Genomic DNA, 22,380 nt, shown 5'->3' with positions numbered 1-22,380 from the left:
TTGTGGTGCACAGACTTCTTATTGCGGTGGCTTCTCTGGTTGTGGAGCACAGGCTCTAGGTGCACGGGCTTCAGTAGTTGTGGCTCACGGTCTCAGTAGATGTAGCTCAGAGGTTCTAGAGCACAGGCTCAGTAGTTCCTGTGCAAGATATTAGTTGTTCCACACAATGTGGGATCTTCCTGGACCAGGACTCAACCCATGTCACCTGCATTGGCAGGCAGATCCTTAACAACTACGCCACCAGGGCGCCCCCAACAAGCATCTTGGTGGCAGGCACCTTCTTGAGACAAACACTGCAATGATAAGCATTTTTGCCATCCAGCTTCTTGGGGTTCACCAACTCGTTCAAAGCTTGCACCACACTCTGAGCTGCCGTGATATCCAGGTAAGGGTTGAGAGTGTCCAAAACCCCGAGGCAGTGGAGACATTGGATCTGAGATCTCCAAGACCCGCCAACGGTTCAACGGATGAGAGTGGTGCCCTCGGAGGGATGGCCTAACAGCTCATGTGCACTCAAGCATGCTTGCTGCATGGCAACCAGAGTGAATATCAGAAACTTGTGGGCACCTTCCTGCTTGTGTCTGTGGAAGCTAATGACCAGGCCCTTCCAGGGCTGGATCACTTCTCCAGGATGAAGGAGGACTTGGGTAATGTGAGTTTGCATAGCACACAACATGCAGAAGGTGTGGTTCGGACAGATTGTTGAGTACTGCTGGGACAGCATCGAGCTGGCCAGGGGTGGTGTGTGGGTCAGACACTGCAACGCTGCATTCATGTAGCAGGTGTTCCCCACATTCTGAAGCCTGGCTCCCACTACAGAGGGTCTCCTCTGGGTTCTGCAAGGCTAGAGTAGCCACACTTGTGACACAAACTCTTTCCTCTGTGTGACTCTAGGTTTGTCAGTTGGATGTGTGGGTGTCTGCAAGGATGTGCATCAGACCTTTCTGCAGTGCACCCACAGACCTCTGCTTCTTCTTGTTCTTTTTCCTGGAGGCTCTGGCTCTCCTACTGAGACAAGGGATGTTGCTGCCGATGTTTATTGGCCTCTTGGGTGCAGTGTCCCCGCTGGCACGGTTGAACTGGTAGTTCTCTTGCTCACACAGCTTTGTGCTCATCCCACCTTCATAGTTCGATGGGTGAATCACGACTGCATCGGCAGGCAAGGCAGACTCGATCTTCCTGAGGTTGAACTCAGGCTTAGGTCGGTTGGGTGCCTGGAGGCGTCTCCACTGCTCTAAGCTGACTTCTTGAACGTCCGTTCCCTCCAGGGGCTCCTCCGACCCAGGAACTCCGATGCTGACGTCTCTTTCAGGCTCCCTGTGGGCCGTCACGGTGCGTGTGGGCTCAGCCCCCAGGGGTGTCCGTGCCCCTCCTGGTGACACTCTCCCACAGTCTCCTTCCAGTGCACTATTCTGGACGTAAAAGAGGACATAGGCACTTTGGCTCAGGGCAGAAGTCACATCACAGGCTGTTACCATGGCATCGTCCACTTTATACCACTGGCCACTTCCAGCTTTGACATAACAAAAGTAGTGTCCTTGGTGACCACTCCACCCGGCGTGCACCAGCACAGCATAGAGCGCATAATCTAGTGGCCCTGCCTTCTGCTCAGACACGTACGGTCGCAAGTCGAGGCACTCGGGATAGTGCACTTTCTGAACCATTTTGACTCCTGTGACCTCTGTGAACCGTTTCAGCACAACGATGAGGACCTGGGAGGCACTGTGCAGAGTCAACCTCTTGGTGGCAGGCACCTTCTTGAGACAAACACTACAATGATAGGCATTTTCGCCGTCCAGCTTCTCGGGCTTCACCAACTCGTTCAAAGCTTGTACTACACTCTGAGCTGCCGTGATATCCAAGGTGATGTCCAGGTAAGGGTCGAGAGTGTCTGAAACCCTGAGGCAGTGGAGACACTGGATCTGACATCTCCAAGACCCACCAAAGATTCGATGGACGAGGGTGGTGTCCTCGGAGGGATGGCCTAACAGCTCATATGCACTCAAGCATGCTTGCTGCATGGCATCCAGAGTGAACATCAGAAACTCGTGGGCATCTTCCTGCTTGTGTCTGTGGAAGCTAGCGACCAGATCCTTCCGGGGCCGGATCACCTCTCCAGGATGAAGAAGGGCTCGGGTAATGTGAGTTTGCATAGCACACAGCATGCAGAAGGTCTGGTTCGGACAGATTGTTGAGTGCTGCTGGGACAGCATCGAGCTGGCCAGGGGTGGTGTGTGGGTCAGACACTGCAGCGCTGCATTCATGTAGCAGGTGTTCCCCACATTCTGAAGTCCGGCCCCCACCACAAACGGTAACCTCCAAGGCAGGAGAAGTTTCTGGGCACAAGCCAGCCCTGCTGACACTGGAGTCAAGTCACCGCGCTGACTGCACCAAACCATCTGGGATGGCGGGGACGGCTCCTCAGGTCGAGGGGACCCCCAGTGGGCATCAACACCAGTGGCACTTGGCTGAGGAGAGTGGAGTTTGGGAAAGATGTCGAACTGAAGTGGACACTCATCTCCCCAGTCGAGAGAAGCAGCCTCCACGTCTCTGCAAACAAGGTCCACAAGATTTTCCATCTGGTGCTCCAGCAGCACAACGATGCCTCCTTCCCGGAGACAGTCGGTCTGCAAGTGACAGCCTGGGACACTCCCATCAGCCATTTTATAGCTCACTCCTAGCCCTGCCCCCACCCCTGCCACCCCACCGGTACAAGATCCACCAATGCGTTGCAAGCTCTTAATTGGATTAAGGGTCTGAGGGCGTGGTCTCTCTGAATCCGAAGAAAGAGAGAACAATGGACACATTTCCTGAGGAATTCTCTTTATCAAAATCCAGGACCACCTCCGAGAGGCCCCCCAGTAGATTCACACAGTGGTGTAGACGTTCAGCATACGCATGTGAGGGAACACAATTCAATCCAGAACACACTTCACTTGTTAAAAAGATTTCTGACCGAAGGGAAAACAAACATTTTAACACTTCTCTCAACTTCACGAATTTCAAAGGTACTCTGACGTGACAGAATTTCTTGAGAGCTTTCCACATCAACTTCGATAGTTTATGAATCGCAACTTGCACTCAGAGTCCAAGCAAGTGATTCAAGGAGTGTAAAACCTCTCAGGAAATACATGATTCCATCACTCTTAGGTGAGGAAGCTCTTATGTACCCCCTCAACATCCTCAAATTATCTGTCCTTCTCTGCAACAGTGAAACAGTGTGCTTGCTAACTCATTCCCCGAGACTTAATTGAAGTGTGGAACTGTGCTTGTGTGCGTGTGTGTGGGTGTGTGTTTAGACGTTTCTGAAGGTGGTGTGTGGAAAATTTGACACCCCAAGAAAAAGTGTCCATAGGGAAAGCCAATCAGTCTTTGGCGATGCTCTGTAAGGTCGCAGGCGAGGTGTTCCTACCTTTGGTGACTCCTCTCCAACCTGCCCAGAGAGGGAAGTCTTCAGCAAGGCTAGCTCCTCGGAGGCCAGCCATCAAGGGAACACCTCCCTGGCACCACCAGGCCCTCCTGCTTCCTTGGCCCCTCGCCCTTTATTCTTGACCACCCATTTGAATGGACCTCTCGCCACACAGCTCAGTCTGGCCACGTTTTCCAAAGGGAGCCACCTTCCTTGCCAAGATTCGAGTCCCTGCTGTCTGGAGCACCCAGAAGAGGAAGCCCCAAGAGCAAGGACTTCAGCTGGCGTAGGGCGACTTGCGCCTGGACATGGACCCCGAGAGGGAGAATGGATCGAGAGACTCGGACGTACCTGAACTCTGCTTTCTGGAATGCCCAGTTCTCGTGCCAGCCGTTCTCTGGTCGTTATCCCGGGGTAGGGGTTCTGTTGAAAGAGTGCTTGCAGGGTGTCCTTCTGACTCAGCCTCAGAACCAGCCTCCTCCTTCGCGATGGTCTTGAGAGTCGGCCTGTGGGAGAGAAAAGGGGGAATGTGTCAGGGGCGAATCCATGGAGGTGCAAACCAATGGTACCGGCACAGCGCTGGTCCTTGTGCCACGTGAAAAATCTCTAAGCCAGGGGAAGACTCTGCATTTGGAACAACCGTGGGCAAACCCTGAAAGCCACGCTGAGTGGGACCGTGTGGGCTCAAGCTAAGCTGAGGGTCAAGGCTATGGGGATCCCCCCACCACTCGCCAAGGATCCACAGGGCGCTATGCAAGCAGAAGGGGAAAGCCCTAGAAAAACAGGCTAACGTGACCAAAATGGGTGGAAGGATTGTCCACCTGTGGAGGCCTCAGAAAGTCTTGATGGCTTCTACCAGATTTACCTTGAACTCTATGCTAACGGAAGGAGCCCGGCTTCTGGCCTGTCATACGCACAGGGCACATCCGCTTTCACTATTTGAAAGGAAACGAGACGAAAGCCAAACGAAGCCAGACAAACACACAAGCCAACCCCCAACACAGAACGCACTAGGAGATTGTTTAGAAGACCCACTTTTGTGAGATAAGGACCAACGTGGGGCCCCGTGTGATGGCGCCCGCCCACCCACACACCCACAACAGCCCAGTATTCTTCGGAAGATGAGTTTCCCTTTCCAGGCACCAAGGTCTTGCTGACTCGCCGTGTGTGTGTGCTATTCTTTCAGTTGGGCAGCCTTGAAGGGCTGCCCCCCCCCATCCCTGTCCTATTTGAGGTTGCGTCTTTCTGGTGGCAAGGGAATAGATGGGTGTTTGTTTCCTGCCTTCTAAGGCAGGAGCCGGGCGTGATGGCCAGGGTGGATGTGGTTTCAGGCACGTCCTGCACATCCTTGAGATTTGAGTTTCCTGAACTCTCTCCAACTCTAGGACAACACCAACCCTTCTGCAAGGGCCACCCGCTCTAGCAGCTGGCAGCTGGTGACGTAGGGTCGTCTCCAGGTCTCGCGCTGGAAGGAGGCAAGGCAAGGCAAGGGTTTCGGACCCCCAACGGGGACTTCCTTTAAAAGCGCCCTTCCTTCCTGCCAGCTCCAAGGAAAATCTTTGGAAAGCACTCAAGGAACGAACGTGTCACACTGCGGATTTTGCCTTTCCAGAGGCTCCTGCACTGGCTACCTTGGAGTCCAATGAGAGACAGTTCGAGTGCTCCTGGAATCTCTGTTTCCCAGGCTCTAGCTTTCAGTTGGGCTCAAAGAAAAACTCTCTTTTTCTTCTAGTCTTAATACATACTGGATGTGGATTCTTTCCATGGACACCATGGAAGGTAACCAGTTCAAATGGAACACGAAACCAAAGAGAGCAAATCCGTAACAACAGCAAGAATAGAACATGGGAAACCAACTCAAAATCCCAAACACGGTCAACTGGAAAAGAGTGTCAGTTTAGCTGGGAACGTTTTCAAACACTCGTGTTCCATTCACTGCAACCACAGGCTGGGATTTCTGGTAGAGAAGCCATTGTCAGGCAACAGGCCTACCTACTTCCATGTCGATTTCAAGAAGGAAAACAAACGAACCATCAAACCAGAAATATGTACGTGAATTGCCCAAACCAAGGTGCATCCTTTTGCCCAACTGATTCCAGAAACATGTCCCAGCATATCTGTCCGTGCCAATTAGTGGTCATTGGGAAGCTTCAACCTTCGTGGTGATCAACCCTTGGGGTGGGGAGGTGCATGAGTGTATTTGGAGGACCCAACCCCAGAGCCCAGATGCTGAGGGCAACGTACCTGTGGAGGTGCTGTATGTGCCGGACGAGCTGGACGAATCCATGGTGGGAGACCCACACGGATGGCACGGAAGCTGCTGGCCAACTGCTCAGTGCTCAGAAGCTCAGGATTTATAATGGATGAGGATGCCCCGCCCCTATTTATGTAAATAGCCGCAGATGGTGGGGAACCCTTCCTTGCAAATTGAGGAACTGGAAGGAATCCCGTGAGGCAAGTGGGCGTTGGAATGGAAGGCCTGTTCGGAGGCTCCCAGGTCCCTTTGAAGCTGCCGCCCTCGTCATCCTTTCCCAGAATGCTTGGGGTCCAGTGCTCTCTCGTTTGCACACCTTTTCACATTCCACACATACTTTTGCTCTCCGTGGAATTCCCCAACTCTGAGTCCCTCACGCTTAGCTGTGTCACTGTACTTTCCAAAATGGAGAGAAAACCTGGAGCCTAGCATTCCTCGAGTACGTTTCCCACCTCGTTCATCACCACCAGGACGTCATTGCCTCCCACTCTTAAAGCATTTCCTTGGCTGGGGTTTGAGTTCCCGATAATTCACACACTAAGCTTGACTGCTTATCTAGGGTCTACCCATGGTCCTCAACAGTTCGGGACTTTTTCAGAGGTACCCTGAAACCCACCCCCTTGCTCACATGCCATGGAGAGACCAGAGAAAGGGGCAGGCCACACGTGTAGGTTTCACAAGCCAAGGAACTTAATTTCAGTGCTTGTCCTTGGCGTCCACAAGACGAAGTCGGTTTCACATTCACTGGTCAACTGGCATCTGGAAGAAGGAGAAGAGAGGAAGAAGAAGAGGAGGAGGAGGAGCAGGAAGAAGAAGAAGAGGAGGAAGAAGGAGAGGGATATGAAGCAAGTTATATGATGGATGATGACACAGCTTGGTTTGAAAGGAATGCTTTGGATTCCAAATACAACCATCCCAACATTTTCGGGGCGTTTGGGCTGCAGAGAATTGAAAACTTAGAAGCAAACAAACAAAAAAACCACACAGAAACACAGAACCATCTCTAATGTGTTCTTTTGCCACCACGTGGATGAACATGAGGACAGTGAGTTTATTTAGAAACAGTTGGGAATTGGAGTAATTACACCACCAATTCGTGAAAATATGGCTGGGGCGTGTGTGTTTGTGTGATCTGTGTGTTTGATTTTCTGCACCCACCCACTAAGGGCGGTTGTCAGGTGATAGCCGTGGATGGATGCCCCCGGGGCTAGTAGGAGTCTGCAAGTCCCAGGAGGCCCAGGAGGATGTCCTGAGGAGGTGCAGGTCCTGGTCCCTTGTCCTCAAGTGCCAGAGATCAGAGGGGGGCGTGACCATCTTGTTGGATCAGGGTGGTTTTTCCCGAGAAGGTGGAAGTTTTGGCTGAGCTAATCACGGAAACATGGGATTTGCTGGCTCCTCCCAGAAGGCACTGGCTTCCAGACTTGGACCGGCTTCCTCCTGGACAATCCAGGTGGGGTAAGCTTGCTTGGGAGAGTAGAAGCTTTGATCAGCATGGCAGCCAGGACATCCTGAGAGCCCACAGGTGTGTTTATGCACAGTCCACCAGTGGCCTCCCTGTGGACGTTCCGCTGCCCGTCCCTGGGCTCCGAGATTTCGCTGGAGCAGCCAACATTGAACCCTCAAGATGGTAAAGCCACAGCTCCTAGCTCTAGCTAGCGTCTGTGCAAGTCCTGCCACCCACAAGGATCTCAGTGTTTCCCGGCACACTGTGACCCAGTGTTCCTCCCGCCCTCTTGAAAGCACCATCTTTTCCATAAGCTGTCTCTTACCGCATCTCCAGTCATACTTGTCCTGAGGCTACTGCGGCCAGATTCTTTTCCCAGAAGCCCTATGCCACCTGTGTGGCCCTTGAAACTGACGTTTCCTTTGTGCCCAAGGAAAAGAAGGAGAGAGAGAGAGAGAGAGGAAGAGAGAGACAGAGAGAGAGACAGAGACAGAGAGACAGAGAGACAGAGAGAGAGGGCTGTATATTGCTCTAGAGCTCTGGAGAAAGGGGAGCCTAAGACAGAGGAGTGACTGGCAGGGAGCTGAGGACTCGATGGGTCTGCAGAGATATACACACTATAGAGCTAGAGACCCGGATGCAGTTGTAGCTAGAGACTCAGATACATCGGTGTATACACATTCAAGTGGCAACTCTCAGATTATTTTCCTACTTCGTGCCGCTGACACACCCATGCTGGCCATGGGGAGCACGGATTGAGCCAATCGAGAATCACTCAACACAGAGTGTACGAGGCACATGTATTGGAAAATATTTTTGAAAGAAGCAGTGGAAGGGATCACCTGCCACGACGTTAAGATGCCACAGGCATTTGGTTTTTCAGTTCCTTTGTGCATCGCTTTAGTTGTAACACGGCTTATCTTTTGAGAGGTGTGCGTGTGTAGTGTGTGACCGTAGACAGACAATGAGAGAGAGAGAGGGACGGAGAGAGATTATTTGCCTGCATAATAAACCGGGCACAGTTGTTACTCTGAACTCTGGCAATGAAACTGTTTGCATAGTTCTGTCCTTGTGCGCAAAGGGCGATGCCCTGTCGAACCCTTCCACACCATGCACCCAGAAACCAAGTGAAGGTTGTCACTGAGAGACTGTTTTCGTGATTCCACTAGGGTGTGCTTGTGGCTACAAGCTACGGGACTAGACAGGGGCGTCTGGACCACCTTCCCGTGCTGTCCCAGGCCAAGGGAGGGATTTCACCTCCCCGAGGAAACGCGGGAGAATACAAAGCGACCAAAGCACAATGAAGAACTTGAACTGAGTGCCAAGATTTATTGATTGGATGAATGGAATGTCACATACAACGGGGAAATCCAGTTCAGCCTTGGGTCCTCCTCGTTGTCAATGGAAAGCTAGAATTCCTTGAGGCTTCAGAGGTGGTGTCCCTCCTGGTGCCCATGCTTCCTGACAGTCCGTGTGGAGCATGGCATTGCTCGTAGACACAACGCAGTTGCCGTCGACAGTCTTCTTGCCTTGGTCGCCCTGCCAGACACTATCATGAGCGGTGCTTGTTCCTTCTCCTTTCTCTCGCCCGTGGCTCTGCCTCCCAGGAAAGGAGGCTTGAACGGGGCTCGGGGGAAGGTCTTCCTACCTCCCCCTAAGCCTGTGGCACTGGGGAGCCTGGCAGCATGTCGAGCAAGGCCTGGAATTCTTCCTCGCTGAGGGGGGCTTCCAGGGTTGCCGCAAGTTCCTCTTCCTCTGCGTCCGCATTCGGTAAAGGGCCTGCCGAGGCCAGAATGTCCGCGTCTGACAAGAGTTCGTCCAGGAGGCTTGAGGAGCCTGGAAGGGCTGAGTGCTGGGGCTGTTGCTCCAGCTGGAGAGATGTCTCTTCACTTGAGGTTGGCTGCTGCGGCCAGAAGTGTGTCTCTGGCGGTGCATGCGGCACGATGGCCCCCTGGGCAGGCTGCCCACTGGCGATGACAGCATGTGTCCCTTCACCCCACGGAACTGTGGCCGGAAGAGGCTGCGGGTTCTGGTATCCCTGAAGTGCTGCCAGGCTGGGCTGGACCACGATGAACATCAACGGGTGGCCCACACAGCACCCAGAGGCAGCCCCTGGCACAAGAAAGGTGGGGGAGAAAACAGGAGTGGCCGCAGCAAAGGATTGCGTGCTCTCAGGTGCATGAGAGGGAGGATAACGATGAGAGCTGCTATGGAGAGTGGGCGGGGGGCCTTGGTCCGACAGGGCAGTCACGGCTGATGTGGCATCTGGTCCTTCGGCCAGGGCATTCACAGGCCCACTAGCGCTCTGCTTTGGGTGCCGAGCTCTTCGGTTCTGGAACCATATCTAGGGAACCATATGGGGAGACAGGAACATTAGCAGCGTGACAGTCCAGATCTACTTGCCGCCGCCCCATCCCCGGCCGGCCCCGCCCCGGCCCGCCCTGCCCTGCCCTGCCCTGCCCTGCCCTGCCCTGCCCTGCAATCTGTCAGGTCCATGGCAAGTACTGGTGGGCCTCATCTAAGGGCCATTTTACCTAGAGCTTTCGCCTTGGCTCTTGAAAATGCGGGAGGACGTCAGGGCAACACAGGACCCACCCCACCCCTCCCCACCCCTGGCTTTGAGGAGAGCCGTCATTGACCGGCTACAACCTCAGGCCCCTCCCTGGCTGCCCAGGACTTCCATTGCCCTCTCCTCTTCCGGAAAGGGATGCCTTCAGATCAGCCCCCTTAGCGTATTCGTAGGATGAAGGGAACCTCCTCCCAATCCCCCCTCGCCAAGCCTACCTATATCCAGCAGCAACCCGTCACAAGGTTTAACACTCCTTCCTCGTGGGAGAAGCCAAGTCCCACCCACAGGTGGAGAACTTACCTGGATTCGAGGTTCGGGAATTCCTGTCTGGTGAGCCAATTCTTCCCTGGCAGCAATAGATGGAAATCGATCCCTCTCAAAGGCTTGCACAAGGACCCTTGTTTGAGAAGGAGAGATGAAAGTCCTCTTTCGCCTGGCCTCTCTTCCCAAGCTTTCTGAAGAAGAACACACAGAGAAGAGAGGACACTCAGGCCAATGGCAGCACATTCACAGCAGATGCAGTGTGTGGTATATAGGAAGTGGTATGTCATAGATCAAGATCGATACATCGATACGTCTTATTGAGTGCTATGTGAAAATGCCCCATGTGATGGAAGAAGGGATTTCTACACATCCGGGCAGGTTCCAGACCGGAAGATTCCAAGCCTTCCCGGCCATGCATCTCCCCACCCTCCAACAGGGGCATGATGCTCCTGTGTGGAACAGGAATGGGGCAAGAAGCCAAGATATCATGGTTTCCTCTCTGAAGCGTTCCTGGCCTCCCACGGTCATCCACGTTCAGAGATGATTGTGTCTCAAGGGGATGCTCTGGGGAAATGCCTTTGGATTGCTGGGTACTTACCTCGAGTCAAAGCCTGAGGTGGTGGCGGCCGCAGCGGCTGCGACTGCCCTCCTTTGAAGGCATTCTCCGACAGCAATCGGCTCTGCTTTAGGCGTCTTCTTCGTTGGTTTTGAAACCAAACCTGGGTACAAAGAAAGAAAGCCTCGTCATTCAATGCTTATGCACGTACTTCCAAGATCGATTGCAGGGCTGCACCACAGAACAAACACACAAACGCGCCAGCCAGCCAGCCAGCCAGCCACAAGCCGACTAGTGGAGACCCAGTATGGCCCATCTGCCCCCACTGGAAATATTTACGAGTCAAAGGGACTGAACTCTCACTGGCAGGTAGAATGTAGACTCCCGCTGTCACCTCTGAGGAAGTGCACCAGATTCCAGAATACACAATCTGTGTCCGTGAAAATAATCCTTCCTCTTCGAGTCACCTTACTGGTGTCCAGAGTAATGACTTGTGACACAGGAGGAGACAATGCTTGCTTTCCCACAGTCAGAATGGGATGGATAGCTACCTCTCTCTCTCTCTCTCCCCCGCCCCACCCCTTCTCATCAAAACTACCAGTTTCTCTGTGGGTCTTTTGGTCTCCGTCTACGATTCTCCGCATCTACCTGTTGACGTCTGTCTCTGTTGCCACCCGCCCGCCTGCCCACCTGACTGCCTGCCTGCCTTCCCCTCTCTCTGTCTCTGTCCCAGGCTCTCAGGCTCAATCTCCTTTCCCTCATTTGCTCTCTTTGCCTCCCCTTTGGCACGGTCCATGCCCGATTCATGGTTCCTTGCCTCTCTTGTGTCCCCACAGGCAGTACTGTCTCATAACACGCAATCATATCCATGAGCAAGTGCCCCCATGAAAACCACACTTCCCATGCTGCCTGGGAACTACTCATTGACAGTCACTTCTCAGGGACTACATGCCTCCATCACTCTTAGGTCAGGAGACTCTTATGTACCCGCTCCCCGTCTTCAGAATATGTGTCCTTGTCTTCAACAGTGAAGCCGTGTGCATGCTACCTCATTCCCCGAGGCCGAACTGCAGTGTGGACCTGTGCTTGTGTGCGTGTGTGTGTGCATGTTTTTAGACGTTTCTGATGGTGGTGTGTGGAAAATGTGACACCCTGAGAAAACGTGTTCGTAGGGAAAGCCAATCAGTCTTTGGCGATGCTCTGTAAGGTCGCAGGCGAGGTGTTCCTACCTTTGGTGACTCCTCTCCAACCTGCCCAGAGAGGGAAGTCTTCAGCAAGGCTAGCTCCTCGGAGGCCAGCCATCAAGGGAACACCTCCCTGGCACCACCAGGCCCTCCTGCTTCCTTGGCCCCTCGCCCTTTATTCTTGACCACCCATTTGAATGGACCTCTCGCCACACAGCTCAGTCTGGCCACGTTTTCCAAAGGGAGCCACCTTCCTTGCCAAGATTCGAGTCCCTGCTGTCTGGAGCACCCAGAAGAGGAAGCCCCAAGAGCAAGGACTTCAGCTGGCGTAGGGCGACTTGCGCCTGGACATGGACCCCGAGAGGGAGAATGGATCGAGAGACTCGGACGTACCTGAACTCTGCTTTCTGGAATGCCCAGTTCTCGTGCCAGCCGTTCTCTGGTCGTTATCCCGGGGTAGGGGTTCTGTTGAAAGAGTGCTTGCAGGGTGTCCTTCTGACTCAGCCTCAGAACCAGCCTCCTCCTTCGCGATGGTCTTGAGAGTCGGCCTGTGGGAGAGAAAAGGGGGAATGTGTCAGGGGCGAATCCATGGAGGTGCAAACCAATGGTACCGGCACAGCGCTGGTCCTTGTGCCACGTGAAAAATCTCTAAGCCAGGGGAAGACTCTGCATTTGGAACAACCGTGGGCACACCCTGAAAGCCACGCTGAGTGGGACCGTGTGGGCTCAAGCTAAGCTGAGGGTCAAGGCTATGGGGATCCCCCCACCACTCGCCAAGGATCCACAGGGCGCTATGCAAGCAGAAGGGGAAAGCCCTAGAAAAACAGGCTAACGTGACCAAAATGGGTGGAAGGATTGTCCACCTGTGGAGGCCTCAGAAAGTCTTGATGGCTTCTACCAGATTTACCTTGAACTCTATGCTAACGGAAGGAGCCCGGCTTCTGGCCTGTCATACGCACAGGGCACATCCGCTTTCACTATTTGAAAGGAAACGAGACGAAAGCCAAACGAAGCCAGACAAACACACAAGCCAACCCCCAACACAGAACGCACTAGGAGATTGTTTAGAAGACCCACTTTTGTGAGATAAGGACCAACGTGGGGCCCCGTGTGATGGCGCCCGCCCACCCACACACCCACAACAGCCCAGTATTCTTCGGAAGATGAGTTTCCCTTTCCAGGCACCAAGGTCTTGCTGACTCGCCGTGTGTGTGTGCTATTCTTTCAGTTGGGCAGCCTTGAAGGGCTGCCCCCCCACCATCCCTGTCCTATTTGAGGTTGCGTCTTTCTGGTGGCAAGGGAATAGATGGGTGTTTGTTTCCTGCCTTCTAAGGCAGGAGCCGGGCGTGATGGCCAGGGTGGATGTGGTTTCAGGCACGTCCTGCACATCCTTGAGATTTGAGTTTCCTGAACTCTCTCCAACTCTAGGACAACACCAACCCTTCTGCAAGGGCCACCCGCTCTAGCAGCTGGCAGCTGGTGACGTAGGGTCGTCTCCAGGTCTCGCGCTGGAAGGAGGCAAGGCAAGGCAAGGGTTTCGGACCCCCAACGGGGACTTCCTTTAAAAGCGCCCTTCCTTCCTGCCAGCTCCAAGGAAAATCTTTGGAAAGCACTCAAGGAACGAACGTGTCACACTGCGGATTTTGCCTTTCCAGAGGCTCCTGCACTGGCTACCTTGGAGTCCAATGAGAGACAGTTCGAGTGCTCCTGGAATCTCTGTTTCCCAGGCTCTAGCTTTCAGTTGGGCTCAAAGAAAAACTCTCTTTTTCTTCTAGTCTTAATACATACTGGATGTGGATTCTTTCCATGGACACCATGGAAGGTAACCAGTTCAAATGGAACACGAAACCAAAGAGAGCAAATCCGTAACAACAGCAAGAATAGAACATGGGAAACCAACTCAAAATCCCAAACACGGTCAACTGGAAAAGAGTGTCAGTTTAGCTGGGAACGTTTTCAAACACTCGTGTTCCATTCACTGCAACCACAGGCTGGGATTTCTGGTAGAGAAGCCATTGTCAGGCAACAGGCCTACCTACTTCCATGTCGATTTCAAGAAGGAAAACAAACGAACCATCAAACCAGAAATATGTACGTGAATTGCCCAAACCAAGGTGCATCCTTTTGCCCAACTGATTCCAGAAACATGTCCCAGCATATCTGTCCGTGCCAATTAGTGGTCATTGGGAAGCTTCAACCTTCGTGGTGATCAACCCTTGGGGTGGGGAGGTGCATGAGTGTATTTGGAGGACCCAACCCCAGAGCCCAGATGCTGAGGGCAACGTACCTGTGGAGGTGCTGTATGTGCCGGACGAGCTGGACGAATCCATGGTGGGAGACCCACACGGATGGCACGGAAGCTGCTGGCCAACTGCTCAGTGCTCAGAAGCTCAGGATTTATAATGGATGAGGATGCCCCGCCCCTATTTATGTAAATAGCCGCAGATGGTGGGGAACCCTTCCTTGCAAATTGAGGAACTGGAAGGAATCCCGTGAGGCAAGTGGGCGTTGGAATGGAAGGCCTGTTCGGAGGCTCCCAGGTCCCTTTGAAGCTGCCGCCCTCGTCATCCTTTCCCAGAATGCTTGGGGTCCAGTGCTCTCTCGTTTGCACACCTTTTCACATTCCACACATACTTTTGCTCTCCGTGGAATTCCCCAACTCTGAGTCCCTCACGCTTAGCTGTGTCACTGTACTTTCCAAAATGGAGAGAAAACCTGGAGCCTAGCATTCCTCGAGTACGTTTCCCACCTCGTTCATCACCACCAGGACGTCATTGCCTCCCACTCTTAAAGCATTTCCTTGGCTGGGGTTTGAGTTCCCGATAATTCACACACTAAGCTTGACTGCTTATCTAGGGTCTACCCATGGTCCTCAACAGTTCGGGACTTTTTCAGAGGTACCCTGAAACCCACCCCCTTGCTCACATGCCATGGAGAGACCAGAGAAAGGGGCAGGCCACACGTGTAGGTTTCACAAGCCAAGGAACTTAATTTCAGTGCTTGTCCTTGGCGTCCACAAGACGAAGTCGGTTTCACATTCACTGGTCAACTGGCATCTGGAAGAAGGAGAAGAGAGGAAGAAGAAGAGGAGGAGGAGGAGCAGGAAGAAGAAGAAGAGGAGGAAGAAGGAGAGGGATATGAAGCAAGTTATATGATGGATGATGACACAGCTTGGTTTGAAAGGAATGCTTTGGATTCCAAATACAACCATCCCAACATTTTCGGGGCGTTTGGGCTGCAGAGAATTGAAAACTTAGAAGCAAACAAACAAAAAAACCACACAGAAACACAGAACCATCTCTAATGTGTTCTTTTGCCACCACGTGGATGAACATGAGGACAGTGAGTTTATTTAGAAACAGTTGGGAATTGGAGTAATTACACCACCAATTCGTGAAAATATGGCTGGGGCGTGTGTGTTTGTGTGATCTGTGTGTTTGATTTTCTGCACCCACCCACTAAGGGCGGTTGTCAGGTGATAGCCGTGGATGGATGCCCCCGGGGCTAGTAGGAGTCTGCAAGTCCCAGGAGGCCCAGGAGGATGTCCTGAGGAGGTGCAGGTCCTGGTCCCTTGTCCTCAAGTGCCAGAGATCAGAGGGGGGCGTGACCATCTTGTTGGATCAGGGTGGTTTTTCCCGAGAAGGTGGAAGTTTTGGCTGAGCTAATCACGGAAACATGGGATTTGCTGGCTCCTCCCAGAAGGCACTGGCTTCCAGACTTGGACCGGCTTCCTCCTGGACAATCCAGGTGGGGTAAGCTTGCTTGGGAGAGTAGAAGCTTTGATCAGCATGGCAGCCAGGACATCCTGAGAGCCCACAGGTGTGTTTATGCACAGTCCACCAGTGGCCTCCCTGTGGACGTTCCGCTGCCCGTCCCTGGGCTCCGAGATTTCGCTGGAGCAGCCAACATTGAACCCTCAAGATGGTAAAGCCACAGCTCCTAGCTCTAGCTAGCGTCTGTGCAAGTCCTGCCACCCACAAGGATCTCAGTGTTTCCCGGCACACTGTGACCCAGTGTTCCTCCCGCCCTCTTGAAAGCACCATCTTTTCCATAAGCTGTCTCTTACCGCATCTCCAGTCATACTTGTCCTGAGGCTACTGCGGCCAGATTCTTTTCCCAGAAGCCCTATGCCACCTGTGTGGCCCTTGAAACTGACGTTTCCTTTGTGCCCAAGGAAAAGAAGGAGAGAGAGAGAGAGAGAGGAAGAGAGAGACAGAGAGAGAGACAGAGACAGAGAGACAGAGAGACAGAGAGAGAGGGCTGTATATTGCTCTAGAGCTCTGGAGAAAGGGGAGCCTAAGACAGAGGAGTGACTGGCAGGGAGCTGAGGACTCGATGGGTCTGCAGAGATATACACACTATAGAGCTAGAGACCCGGATGCAGTTGTAGCTAGAGACTCAGATACATCGGTGTATACACATTCAAGTGGCAACTCTCAGATTATTTTCCTACTTCGTGCCGCTGACACACCCATGCTGGCCATGGGGAGCACGGATTGAGCCAATCGAGAATCACTCAACACAGAGTGTACGAGGCACATGTATTGGAAAATATTTTTGAAAGAAGCAGTGGAAGGGATCACCTGCCACGACGTTAAGATGCCACAGGCATTTGGTTTTTCAGTTCCTTTGTGCATCGCTTTAGTTGTAACACGGCTTATCTTTTGAGAGGTGTGCGTGTGTAGTGTGTGACCGTAGACAGACAATGAGAGAGAGAGAGGGACGGAGAGAGATTATTTGCCTGCATAATAAACCGGGCACAGTTGTTACTCTGAACTCTGGCAATGAAACTGTTTGCATAGTTCTGTCCTTGTGCGCAAAGGGCGATGCCCTGACGAACCCTTCCACACCATGCACCCAGAAACCAAGTGAAGGTTGTCACTGAGAGACTGTTTTCGTGATTCCACTAGGGTGTGCTTGTGGCTACAAGCTACGGGACTAGACAGGGGCGTCTGGACCACCTTCCCGTGCTGTCCCAGGCCAAGGGAGGGATTTCACCTCCCCGAGGAAACGCGGGAGAATACAAAGCGACCAAAGCACAATGAAGAACTTGAACTGAGTGCCAAGATTTATTGATTGGATCAATGGAATGTCACATACAACGGGGAAATCCAGTTCAGCCTTGGGTCCTCCTCGTTGTCAATGGAAAGCTAGAATTCCTTGAGGCTTCAGAGGTGGTGTCCCTCCTGGTGCCCATGCTTCCTGACAGTCCGTGTGGAGCATGGCATTGCTCGTAGACACAACGCAGTTGCCGTCGACAGTCTTCTTGCCTTGGTCGCCCTGCCAGACACTATCATGAGCGGTGCTTGTTCCTTCTCCTTTCTCTCGCCCGTGGCTCTGCCTCCCAGGAAAGGAGGCTTGAACGGGGCTCGGGGGAAGGTCTTCCTACCTCCCCCTAAGCCTGTGGCACTGGGGAGCCTGGCAGCATGTCGAGCAAGGCCTGGAATTCTTCCTCGCTGAGGGGGGCTTCCAGGGTTGCCGCAAGTTCCTCTTCCTCTGCGTCCGCATTCGGTAAAGGGCCTGCCGAGGCCAGAATGTCCGCGTCTGACAAGAGTTCGTCCAGGAGGCTTGAGGAGCCTGGAAGGGCTGAGTGCTGGGGCTGTTGCTCCAGCTGGAGAGATGTCTCTTCACTTGAGGTTGGCTGCTGCGGCCAGAAGTGTGTCTCTGGCGGTGCATGCGGCACGATGGCCCCCTGGGCAGGCTGCCCACTGGCGATGACAGCATGTGTCCCTTCACCCCACGGAACTGTGGCCGGAAGAGGCTGCGGGTTCTGGTATCCCTGAAGTGCTGCCAGGCTGGGCTGGACCACGATGAACATCAACGGGTGGCCCACACAGCACCCAGAGGCAGCCCCTGGCACAAGAAAGGTGGGGGAGAAAACAGGAGTGGCCGCAGCAAAGGATTGCGTGCTCTCAGGTGCATGAGAGGGAGGATAACGATGAGAGCTGCTATGGAGAGTGGGCGGGGGGCCTTGGTCCGACAGGGCAGTCACGGCTGATGTGGCATCTGGTCCTTCGGCCAGGGCATTCACAGGCCCACTAGCGCTCTGCTTTGGGTGCCGAGCTCTTCGGTTCTGGAACCATATCTAGGGAACCATATGGGGAGACAGGAACATTAGCAGCGTGACAGTCCAGATCTACTTGCCGCCGCCCCATCCCCGGCCGGCCCCGCCCCGGCCCGCCCTGCCCTGCCCTGCCCTGCCCTGCCCTGCCCTGCCCTGCAATCTGTCAGGTCCATGGCAAGTACTGGTGGGCCTCATCTAAGGGCCATTTTACCTAGAGCTTTCGCCTTGGCTCTTGAAAATGCGGGAGGACGTCAGGGCAACACAGGACCCACCCCACCCCTCCCCACCCCTGGCTTTGAGGAGAGCCGTCATTGACCGGCTACAACCTCAGGCCCCTCCCTGGCTGCCCAGGACTTCCATTGCCCTCTCCTCTTCCGGAAAGGGATGCCTTCAGATCAGCCCCCTTAGCGTATTCGTAGGATGAAGGGAACCTCCTCCCAATCCCCCCTCGCCAAGCCTACCTATATCCAGCAGCAACCCGTCACAAGGTTTAACACTCCTTCCTCGTGGGAGAAGCCAAGTCCCACCCACAGGTGGAGAACTTACCTGGATTCGAGGTTCGGGAATTCCTGTCTGGTGAGCCAATTCTTCCCTGGCAGCAATAGATGGAAATCGATCCCTCTCAAAGGCTTGCACAAGGACCCTTGTTTGAGAAGGAGAGATGAAAGTCCTCTTTCGCCTGGCCTCTCTTCCCAAGCTTTCTGAAGAAGAACACACAGAGAAGAGAGGACATTCAGGCCAATGGCAGCACATTCACAGCAGATGCAGTGTGTGGTATATAGGAAGTGGTATGTCATAGATCAAGATCGATACATCGATACGTCTTATTGAGTGCTATGTGAAAATGCCCCATGTGATGGAAGAAGGGATTTCTACACATCCGGGCAGGTTCCAGACCGGAAGATTCCAAGCCTTCCCGGCCATGCATCTCCCCACCCTCCAACAGGGGCATGATGCTCCTGTGTGGAACAGGAATGGGGCAAGAAGCCAAGATATCATGGTTTCCTCTCTGAAGCGTTCCTGGCCTCCCACGGTCATCCACGTTCAGAGATGATTGTGTCTCAAGGGGATGCTCTGGGGAAATGCCTTTGGATTGCTGGGTACTTACCTCGAGTCAAAGCCTGAGGTGGTGGCGGCCGCAGCGGCTGCGACTGCCCTCCTTTGAAGGCATTCTCCGACAGCAATCGGCTCTGCTTTAGGCGTCTTCTTCGTTGGTTTTGAAACCAAACCTGGGTACAAAGAAAGAAAGCCTCGTCATTCAATGCTTATGCACGTACTTCCAAGATCGATTGCAGGGCTGCACCACAGAACAAACGCACAAACGCGCCAGCCAGCCAGCCAGCCAGCCACAAGCCGACTAGTGGAGACCCAGTATGGCCCATCTGCCCCCACTGGAAATATTTACGAGTCAAAGGGACTGAACTCTCACTGGCAGGTAGAATGTAGACTCCCGCTGTCACCTCTGAGGAAGTGCACCAGATTCCAGAATACACAATCTGTGTCCGTGAAAATAATCCTTCCTCTTCGAGTCACCTTACTGGTGTCCAGAGTAATGACTTGTGACACAGGAGGAGACAATGCTTGCTTTCCCACAGTCAGAATGGGATGGATAGCTACCTCTCTCTTTCCCTCTCCCCCGCCCCACCCCTTCTCATCAAAACTACCAGTTTCTCTGTGGGTCTTTTGGTCTCCGTCTACGATTCTCCGCATCTACCTGTTGACGTCTGTCTCTGTTGCCACCCGCCCGCCTGCCCACCTGACTGCCTGCCTGCCTTCCCCTCTCTCTGTCTCTGTCCCAGGCTCTCAGGCTCAATCTCCTTTCCCTCATTTGCTCTCTTTGCCTCCCCTTTGGCACGGTCCATGCCCGATTCATGGTTCCTTGCCTCTCTTGTGTCCCCACAGGCAGTACTGTCTCATAACACGCAATCATATCCATGAGCAAGTGCCCCCATGAAAACCACACTTCCCATGCTGCCTGGGAACTACTCATTGACAGTCACTTCTCAGGGACTACATGCCTCCATCACTCTTAGGTCAGGAGACTCTTATGTACCCGCTCCCCGTCTTCAGAATATGTGTCCTTGTCTTCAACAGTGAAGCCGTGTGCATGCTACCTCATTCCCCGAGGCCGAACTGCAGTGTGGACCTGTGCTTGTGTGCGTGTGTGTGTGCATGTTTTTAGACGTTTCTGACGGTGGTGTGTGGAAAATGTGACACCCTGAGAAAACGTGTTCGTAGGGAAAGCCAATCAGTCTTTGGCGATGCTCTGTAAGGTCGCAGGCGAGGTGTTCCTACCTTTGGTGACTCCTCTCCAACCTGCCCAGAGAGGGAAGTCTTCAGCAAGGCTAGCTCCTCGGAGGCCAGCCATCAAGGGAACACCTCCCTGGCACCACCAGGCCCTCCTGCTTCCTTGGCCCCTCGCCCTTTATTCTTGACCACCCATTTGAATGGACCTCTCGCCACACAGCTCAGTCTGGCCACGTTTTCCAAAGGGAGCCACCTTCCTTGCCAAGATTCGAGTCCCTGCTGTCTGGAGCACCCAGAAGAGGAAGCCCCAAGAGCAAGGACTTCAGCTGGCGTAGGGCGACTTGCGCCTGGACATGGACCCCGAGAGGGAGAATGGATCGAGAGACTCGGACGTACCTGAACTCTGCTTTCTGGAATGCCCAGTTCTCGTGCCAGCCGTTCTCTGGTCGTTATCCCGGGGTAGGGGTTCTGTTGAAAGAGTGCTTGCAGGGTGTCCTTCTGACTCAGCCTCAGAACCAGCCTCCTCCTTCGCGATGGTCTTGAGAGTCGGCCTGTGGGAGAGAAAAGGGGGAATGTGTCAGGGGCGAATCCATGGAGGTGCAAACCAATGGTACCGGCACAGCGCTGGTCCTTGTGCCACGTGAAAAATCTCTAAGCCAGGGGAAGACTCTGCATTTGGAACAACCGTGGGCACACCCTGAAAGCCACGCTGAGTGGGACCGTGTGGGCTCAAGCTAAGCTGAGGGTCAAGGCTATGGGGATCCCCCCACCACTCGCCAAGGATCCACAGGGCGCTATGCAAGCAGAAGGGGAAAGCCCTAGAAAAACAGGCTAACGTGACCAAAATGGGTGGAAGGATTGTCCACCTGTGGAGGCCTCAGAAAGTCTTGATGGCTTCTACCAGATTTACCTTGAACTCTATGCTAACGGAAGGAGCCCGGCTTCTGGCCTGTCATACGCACAGGGCACATCCGCTTTCACTATTTGAAAGGAAACGAGACGAAAGCCAAACGAAGCCAGACAAACACACAAGCCAACCCCCAACACAGAACGCACTAGGAGATTGTTTAGAAGACCCACTTTTGTGAGATAAGGACCAACGTGGGGCCCCGTGTGATGGCGCCCGCCCACCCACACACCCACAACAGCCCAGTATTCTTCGGAAGATGAGTTTCCCTTTCCAGGCACCAAGGTCTTGCTGACTCGCCGTGTGTGTGTGCTATTCTTTCAGTTGGGCAGCCTTGAAGGGCTGCCCCCCCCCATCCCTGTCCTATTTGAGGTTGCGTCTTTCTGGTGGCAAGGGAATAGATGGGTGTTTGTTTCCTGCCTTCTAAGGCAGGAGCCGGGCGTGATGGCCAGGGTGGATGTGGTTTCAGGCACGTCCTGCACATCCTTGAGATTTGAGTTTCCTGAACTCTCTCCAACTCTAGGACAACACCAACCCTTCTGCAAGGGCCACCCGCTCTAGCAGCTGGCAGCTGGTGACGTAGGGTCGTCTCCAGGTCTCGCGCTGGAAGGAGGCAAGGCAAGGCAAGGGTTTCGGACCCCCAACGGGGACTTCCTTTAAAAGCGCCCTTCCTTCCTGCCAGCTCCAAGGAAAATCTTTGGAAAGCACTCAAGGAACGAACGTGTCACACTGCGGATTTTGCCTTTCCAGAGGCTCCTGCACTGGCTACCTTGGAGTCCAATGAGAGACAGTTCGAGTGCTCCTGGAATCTCTGTTTCCCAGGCTCTAGCTTTCAGTTGGGCTCAAAGAAAAACTCTCTTTTTCTTCTAGTCTTAATACATACTGGATGTGGATTCTTTCCATGGACACCATGGAAGGTAACCAGTTCAAATGGAACACGAAACCAAAGAGAGCAAATCCGTAACAACAGCAAGAATAGAACATGGGAAACCAACTCAAAATCCCAAACACGGTCAACTGGAAAAGAGTGTCAGTTTAGCTGGGAACGTTTTCAAACACTCGTGTTCCATTCACTGCAACCACAGGCTGGGATTTCTGGTAGAGAAGCCATTGTCAGGCAACAGGCCTACCTACTTCCATGTCGATTTCAAGAAGGAAAACAAACGAACCATCAAACCAGAAATATGTACGTGAATTGCCCAAACCAAGGTGCATCCTTTTGCCCAACTGATTCCAGAAACATGTCCCAGCATATCTGTCCGTGCCAATTAGTGGTCATTGGGAAGCTTCAACCTTCGTGGTGATCAACCCTTGGGGTGGGGAGGTGCATGAGTGTATTTGGAGGACCCAACCCCAGAGCCCAGATGCTGAGGGCAACGTACCTGTGGAGGTGCTGTATGTGCCGGACGAGCTGGACGAATCCATGGTGGGAGACCCACACGGATGGCACGGAAGCTGCTGGCCAACTGCTCAGTGCTCAGA

General features: G+C 53.5%; 1 protein-coding gene across 1 annotated transcript; it reads right to left on the bottom strand.

Moving 5' to 3' along the window:
* Positions 1 to 232: 232 nt before the first annotated feature.
* LOC103005697 (ubiquitin carboxyl-terminal hydrolase 17-like protein 6) lies at positions 233 to 2,663 on the bottom strand. Its single transcript, XM_007173538.2, has 2 exons — positions 941 to 2,663; positions 233 to 369 (listed from the first exon to the last, which is right to left on the bottom strand). Exons 1-2 carry the CDS (start codon positions 2,661 to 2,663, stop codon positions 233 to 235), a joined length of 1,860 nt encoding a protein of 619 aa, XP_007173600.2.
* Between the last annotated feature and the right edge of the window lie 19,717 nt (positions 2,664 to 22,380).

Source organism: Balaenoptera acutorostrata, chromosome 4, assembly GCF_949987535.1.
Source record: "Balaenoptera acutorostrata chromosome 4, mBalAcu1.1, whole genome shotgun sequence".
Taxonomy (NCBI): domain Eukaryota; kingdom Metazoa; phylum Chordata; class Mammalia; order Artiodactyla; family Balaenopteridae; genus Balaenoptera; species Balaenoptera acutorostrata.
This window is presented reverse-complemented; position numbering and strand designations above follow the sequence as displayed.